The following is a 7801-nucleotide window of genomic DNA, read 5'->3' on the forward strand; positions in this document are numbered from 1 at the left end:
CTGGTGTAAAGTTTAGAAACACCAGTATGTACATGTCCATCATACACATATGGACAGTAGTATAGGCTACCGTATATATACAGTTTCTGGAAGTAACTTGCTGAGCACTGTACTTCAAAGTAGTGCGTTTGATAACAAAAAGGACAGCAAAAAAAAAAACCTTAGTCAATCAAAGTGAACAAAACATTTAGGGGGCGGGGGGGGGGGGTTCAGAAATTGTATTTATGAATTCTCTTTTTCCATGGCCAGGACCTCGTAGCCCAGTTACCTCCACTCATGTCATCCAACCTTGAACAAAGTTTAATCAGCAGCTGGCACGTATATCAAATCTGTAGAAATCGCTAAATCTACCCATTTTTTTTTTTACTCACTGTGTTCCAGTCTGCTTTTGGTGTCCAGAAGAACAAATAAATCTACTAATGTCCAAATAACTAAAATGTGCTAGCTTTTGAATGCATTCCTCCTTTAAAAGAAAACCTTTGGCCACACTGCATGTCTTAAATCCTTACATGTGTTTCCAACAAACCATAAACACTGAGGTCACTTGTAGATAGAAATTTTAGCTGGTTTCAGACAATATCTAAGAGGACAAAAATGTTTAAGATGTACATATGAGGTCCTGTGTGTAAAAGTGCCTTATTTTCTGTTTGTGCTCAGATGCATTCAAATGTGTAGTTTTTCTGAGCAATACCTAATGTGCTATAAATTTTTTAGTTGACACTGAAAAGACAATGGAAAGAAAAGCGTAATTATTGAAATACATTAGGCTGCATTATTTGTGGTCACACCAGGGACTCATACATATAGAAACTAAACTCGTATTGAGGTATTATATTTGTTGTTCCATTGTAATTGCATAGATTGGTTTATACCTTTTTTAAATTTTTTAAATGTATGTAAAACATGTTTATGCTCTGTCATGATTTGACATTTTCTGACAGAGGCTGATCAAATGGTCAGCAAACAAGCGTGCAAGAGGCAAAAATACCTTGCACACATTTTTCCAAACAAGCCAGGTACAATAACTCCTCGTATATAATGCGCACCCATGTATAATACGCACCCCCAAAGTTGACCTCAAAATTCTGGAATCTGGGGCACTGATACACTGGGTACAACCAATGACTGGCAGTCGGCGACCTGGCTGGGGGGTGGCATTGGGTCCCTGCGGCCCCCACTGCGTAGCCAGTTGTCGGGAAGCCTTGGCAGGGCCGGCAGACCGCCCTGGGTCCCTGCGGCCCCCACTGGGTGGCCATTTGTCGGGAAGCCTCGGTGGGGCTGGCAGACCGCCCTGGGTCCCTCGGTGTGGGACGTGTCCCGTCCACCGGGCTGGTCTCGGGTGGACCCCTGGGCCTGATCCCGTCACTCGATTGATTGGGTGGGGTCCTCAGCCTCCGCGGTACGGCCACAGCAATTGACACTTCTGTCAGTCTTTGTGCATGTAAAACGGTGTCAATTCACTTGCATGTATCCGCAGGCACACACACCCCTGGGACTCTTTCACTCGGCGTGGGGTCACGCACTTACTGCGACAAATAACTCATGAATATGCAAATCATCTTATGTATCCCCTCACTTATTCTCTCGTCCTGTAGACTTTTATAATTTACATAAATAATTCCACCACACGTCAGTTGTACAGCCGGGTTCACGACCCTTGTCCTGCATGGTTCTTGCCCTGTTCTATTTTGTCCTGTCCTTCCCTCACAGGTTGTGGCACTACAGCCCCATGCAACACTCATATGTAATGTTTCATTGTTGTAGATAATATAAAGATTTACTTCTCTCATCCTGTTTACAATTAGTGCTTTGTCTTTTGTCTTTGTTTCTCTCTCCCCTCTAGAAACTTTGTTCTGTTTGACTGATCAAGTTTGATTCTCAATTAAAGCTCAATTATAACACTAAGAAACCACAGCGGAAGCTTAAAAACTCCACTGTGACAGTAAAACTGTTCCGGCATAAAAGGGACACAGATTTTACATTCTGCTTGACCTAACAGCCGAACAGGAGAAAAGGGAATAGAATGGAAGACTTTGTGTGCAGACGTGACTTTCTTGTGTCGTATGATTGGTGAACTTCAGTCACTTGGTCATCACGGTGGATTGGAGCAACGGCGCCTGATGCGGAAGTCGAAAACGAAAGTCTCAAAATAGATGTGCACGTAACTATTGATAAATGAAAGTCGCGAGCGGCATGTAGATTATTGAAACGGAGTAAAAGTAACGTTTCTTCTTAACATAAATACTAATGTAAAAGTAAAAAGTATGCTTCATTAAAACTACTCTGACAAGTACTATTTATTCAAAATGTTACTCGAGTAAATATATGTATCGCATTACTACCCACCTCTGAGTATATGTCACTTACCAGCAGGGTTAATAGTTTGGAATTGTCCATTATCGTTAGTTTTTATTTGTTTTAACTTGTCTTTTTCAAATTTAGTTAGTTTTAATTCGTTTTTAGACCGGGTTTGTTAATTTTTCTTAGTTTTTATTTTTTCCAATAATGCTTCATTTTGGTTTAGTTCTTATTGGTTTTCATTTTTTTTTAATTCGGGGTATTTGTCAAGTGTGAGATTAAAAAAAAAAAGACATTACACAAAGGTATTGGGTAATAAAAAACAAAGAAAAATACCATTAAAAAAGGGTACTAACTACTAAATTGTACTAACTTACTAACAGATGAACAACCATCCACAAATCAAGTACAGGTACTGTGTAACAGTCCACAGAATTTTGGCATTACAATGCATTAGCCTTACTTTGAGTGCGAGAATCAATATACATGGGTGAGTACTGTATATTTAAAGAAGTGACATTTTTGAAGTGTCAAATTTAAACTCCCTAGTTGTAATTCTGTTGCTATTTTCAACTGCTAACTTTTGTGGAACACGAATGTACAATATATTGTAAAATAATAACAATAATAAATGAAAACAGGAAGAAGAAAAAAAAAAAAAGGATATCTGGTGGGATACATCTATGACTACCAATTCTAGTCTTACATAATTGCTGACTGGCTTCTTGGTCTAAACAATACTGATTACCAAACAAAGTAGCTATCTAAGGTCCTCCTTTTCCATTGCTCTCCCCCTGAGTCTGGTGTGATTATTGCATTTCTGTCAGTGTGCACTCCAAGGGGTGGAGACAGCTACAGCCTGCTACGTTTAACTGAAGAGCAGCACTATAATAACGGCTTCGAGCCACCCCATTGTTGTTATACTCAAACAGTGAAAACTTGGAATCCTTGACATTTCAAGATGTGTAAAGGGCTAGCAACACTGCCTGCAACATGCCTGAAAAGGTAAGTTGATCAAGCTGATTTCACATTACAGCTAAAATTCCTGAATTAAAATGAGTTTTATTGTCTCATAATTTTAGAATAAGATCATTTTGGGCCTTTTGGGCAGCTGCAAAGAAAATAATGGGGAAGATGCATTTTCTTAATCAAATTAGATCGTCTTCTCTCCTATTCGTCTCTGCAGTGCCAAAGACATCAAACACAAAATAAACATCTTTCTCCAGAGGCAAGAGTCACAAGAAGTGGACCAGAAGCAGACAGACGAAAAGAATGAAGAAGCTGCAAAAAGGTCAGAAGAACATTTATTCATTCAGCTTTTGATTTGAGTAAAAAAAAAAAAAGTTGACAGTGAAGTCACTAATATTGATACGTGTAGTCGTGCCCTGTAGAGGAAAATTATATGCAGTTAGGCCCAGGAAATTCATCAGATGACTTTATTAGCATATGAGCAGCTCAGATTACATTTGAACAACTGAAATGTCTTTACCAAGAGTGACTCAATCAATGCTTCTGTAACAAATTGTTGTTAAATCCTGAGTCAGCAGAAACCTACACAGGAAATGACTTTCCCTGGATTGGACTTTAGTGTTATGGTCGTGTGATGAAGATGTTGAGGCTGTTGGGGGGGGGGGGAATTACCATATATGCACAGATTTAAGGCAAAGATATTTTTCAATATCATACTAATATTGTTATAATTTGGTTTGTTTGTCAGCAAACAAGGGAAGATGGTTGGCTCTGAAAAATAAGAACTGCATTATATTCAGAACAAACAAAAATGTTTTTAATAATAATAATAATTATTATGATTGTTATGTTGTTTTACAATAAACTATCTGAAAATTCCTTTACCTTAATAAGAATAAAAACACTACTGTTTTAGGGTGCCAACTGCTGCTGAGGTAGAGAAATGGAAGGAATCGTTCAGCTTTGTGATCAACTGTGAAAGTGAGTATGAAAAAAAAATACACACATGAATTGTACATTTCTTCTTAAAAAAAAAACAAAAAAAAATAATTGTACATGACATAGCAACTGTCCTACTGATGAGTATTTTTAGACCTAAACTAATTACTGTATGTTATTGTTTTAAATACCATCATAATGGTCAGATACAGTGGTCTGGATTTAAATTAGAAGTTTGGAGGACTTGGCCCAAAAACCCAAACACAGGGACGGGATCACTACATTCATTATCAGGCTCTGCTTTTCCGCTACGTGTCGCAGCGCATTACTGGACGGTCCCTCAGGGGCTTGTCACCAGTGCGGAACACCTATTATGTGTGTGTGTGTGTGTGTGCGTGCGGAGGAGCAATGGCCTTAGGGTAACCAGCTAGCATCTGACCTGCTTCTTCCATGACCTCAATTCACTGAAATTGAATGTCAGGACGAGTTTTCCAAGTCTTTCTGACTGGACAAAAAATGTCTCCACACCCCTGTTCAAATGCTAGGTTTTTGTCATATAAAAAAGACCAAGATTAATAGTCTCACAAGTTTTCCCCCCACGACTAATGTGACCTGTAACCTTACAACTCAATGGAAAAAAGGATATCATTTTGAGAAGTGAAGTAAAAATAAAAAAAATGAGATAATGTGGTTTCACAAGTGTACACTTCCCCTTATAACTGGGGATGTGGCTGTGTTCAGAATTACCCAATCTCATTCAAATTCATGATAAATGGGAGTTAGCACACATGTGGCACAATTTCAAGTGCCTCTGATTAATCCAAGATAAAGTGTTCTAGCAGGCTTTTCTTCACATTTCTTGGCTTTCTAGTAGAAGCCTGAAGGTTTACACTGACTAGTTTTTGGAACTGTTCATAATGTTCAACCTGAAGTCCTGACTGTTCTTTTGGTGAAGGGCAGTGTCGTGTTTTCCCACATGCGTTAGGGAGATTTCAAGTGTGTTTTTGTAAAATGTAGCCGGGCTTGGATATTCTTGTGTGGACGAAAAGGCTCCTGTTTTGCCACACTAACCCATATCCTGGGGATATACTGTATGAAGAAGACAGCAGATTGTTGTCACATGCCCTAAATAGCCACTACTTGCCTGAAACTCCTTCAATGTTGCTGTTGGCCTTTTGGCAGCCTCCCTGAACAACACGCCCACGACCCCAGTGAAGAGAAGCGGCTCAGAAAATGGATGAATGGATGGATATTACCAGAGGCACAAAATGTAGTAATTGAGCTCTTCTAAAAAGCGTCAAAAACAGAATAATGTTAAATAGTTTTTTATACTTACGTTACATATAGATCTGCAACATGTTTTGACGATTTAAAGAGAATTATGTATTTCATATCTTTGTTAGTGGGTCGAAATGTGTTTACCAGCTTCCTGCGGTCGGAGTTCAGCCAAGAGAACATGCAATTCTGGGTTGCATGTGAGGACTTCAAGAACACTTCAGTTTGCAAGTTGGAGAAGAAAGCAAAGTTCATCTACCAGCAATATGTGGCAGTAGACTCTCCAAATGAGGTAATGATGTAATACTACGACAGAAAAGAACTGCATTTAACTGCAACCTTTATCTTAATTTACAGTATTCATACACTCAAAAAAAAAAAAAAAACATCATTATACATTTCAGTGGTCTTGTCTGCTTTATGGTACAGATATATTTTGTATAGCCAATCTTTGCCTATTATTGCAATATTGTAATCCCGCATGATATTGCAGTTCGCTTATTGCAGATTCAGTGCATGGTGTATTTATTTAAAATATTTTTTTTTATTTATTGAAATAGTTACTCACCTGCACGTCTCTGATACAGCTAGCTTCATTCGTGAAAAGATTTTAATGTGGCAGTCATGACTTGCATAGGGTAATTTAGGCTCTTAAAAAAATCATACTGAGAAATTTCAACTCAGACATTTGGTGAGTCAACAAATTGCTTGAGGATACGAAGAATGTGACCAGCATTCCACTATTTTAAACAGAGAGGAGCCAGATGAGTATTATGAAATAAAATTCACAAATACCAACCTTGGCCCGACGAATAGCTAATGCACACACTCATGACAATATAGACAGGAAGAAATGCAAGTAAAGGGCAACGTTTAGCTTGATTTTCTACAACTACCGTACTGTAGTTACAAACATCACTGCAATGAATTCTGGCTTCCCAGAGTGCTTTTCGCTGATGACATTGTCAGTGTGAGGAACGGTGCCAATGCTTAAGACAGGAAATCGCCTGTTGTTACCATGTCTGCAAGGGCTGTCGTTTACATCTCCCAAACAGAGCACACTCACTTATATAGGCATGTACTCGTGCACAGTGTGTAGATGGGGACCTCAAGTGGACAAATAAAATGCCTGCCCCTCTTTAAAGTATCCCATATTGGCATCGGATTGCATATATATGAAACATAAATTTACATAATAATACAATAAATAACGGGTTGCTACTTCATTTATTGCAGGGGTTTTCTGGAATGTATCCCCCACAATAAACGAGGGAGAACTGCACATATTATTATAACTACATTTATCATTTGTACATCATTATTTTACACGCACTCATTGATCATCCTTCCAAATACTTTCACGTTCTTACCATAGCGTTTCTCCTATTGTCTATTCAAGGTAAACCTAGATGCTGGGACCAGAGAGGAAACAAGACAGAAAGTTATGAGCGTCTCTCATTCTTGTTTTGACGAGGCTCAGAGGAGGATCTACATTTTGATGGAGAAAGACTCCTACAGACGTTTCCTACACTCCAAATTGATTCACGATTTGTCTCAGGCCCACACTTCTGTTGTACGGAAGAAACAAAACACTAACTACAGCACCACTGATATCAGGGAGGAATTGGCTCGTGTTGCCTAGACAGGAAGAAAAACGGGAAGAATATTTCAACAGTTGCCGTACAAGATAGCTGTTCTTGTTAAAAGCAGGATTTGCATGCAGGATGAACAAGGTTTCAGTCATGACAATACGTACATATTGAGGTTAAAAGCGGAATGAAATCCAGAAATGCATGCTTAGTGTCAAATGTTCTATGAATTACTACCTCTGTACTTATAATTGAACAGCAACAAGAAATGTTTTGTTTTTGTTTTGGAGAATCCAAATGCTTTCCTTTTTTGTGTTTAAAAAAAAAAAAAAAAAAGTTAACTGCTGACACATTTAGTAAACTATTGTACTGTTTAAATCTTTTAACTAATTTATAATAACAATTGATGAAATATAAAAATATCATACAGTATTTGATCATTTAGCATGCCTTAATGTTGGATTACTGATTTCATTCAGCGTTTTGCAAGTAAAAAAGTGTTTTTTTTTTTAATGTGGCGTTGCATGATTATATAATGAATAAAAAATATATTGCAATATTGTTATATATTACTTACATTCCCGAACACAAAATATTTTGTTTGTGTGTGTGTTTAGAATTAAAATAAACAGAAGACATGGATGATGCTATTAGCGTATTTTATTCCTTTGTGATTTTTGTGGGACTGCATTTGCAAATGATTACTTTTATTCCAATTAGTGCTTTTTTAA

The 7801-nt window shown here is 37.9% G+C and overlaps 1 protein-coding gene across 2 annotated transcripts; it reads left to right on the top strand.

Moving 5' to 3' along the window:
• The first annotated feature begins 3106 nt into the window (after positions 1-3106).
• On the top strand, positions 3107-7494 carry LOC133406221 (regulator of G-protein signaling 4-like). 2 transcript variants are annotated; one of them, XM_061683661.1, is made up of 5 exons: positions 3107-3303; positions 3485-3589; positions 4184-4248; positions 5610-5773; positions 6881-7494. In XM_061683661.1, exons 1-5 carry the CDS (start codon positions 3260-3262, stop codon positions 7121-7123), a joined length of 621 nt encoding a protein of 206 aa, XP_061539645.1. In that variant the 5' UTR covers positions 3107-3259; the 3' UTR covers positions 7124-7494. The 2 variants fall into 2 exon arrangements, with proteins under 2 accessions (XP_061539645.1, XP_061539646.1); XM_061683662.1 differs by having other exon boundaries at positions 3525-3589.
• The last annotated feature ends 307 nt before the right edge of the window (positions 7495-7801 follow it).

Source organism: Phycodurus eques, chromosome 8 (assembly GCF_024500275.1).
Source record: "Phycodurus eques isolate BA_2022a chromosome 8, UOR_Pequ_1.1, whole genome shotgun sequence".
NCBI classification, from domain to species: domain Eukaryota; kingdom Metazoa; phylum Chordata; class Actinopteri; order Syngnathiformes; family Syngnathidae; genus Phycodurus; species Phycodurus eques.

What these genes read in the sequence shown, in the direction of transcription:
- LOC133406221 (XM_061683661.1), top strand. Translation starts at nt 3,260, where the DNA reads ATGTGTAAAGGGCTAGCAACACTGCCTGCAACATGCCTGAAAAG. An exon ending in CCTGCAACATGCCTGAAAAG is followed by an intron (nt 3,304 to 3,484) that starts GTAAGTTGATCA and finishes TCGTCTCTGCAG; the next exon opens with TGCCAAAGACATCAAACACA. An exon ending in CTTTGTGATCAACTGTGAAA is followed by an intron (nt 4,249 to 5,609) that starts GTGAGTATGAAA and finishes TATCTTTGTTAG; the next exon opens with TGGGTCGAAATGTGTTTACC.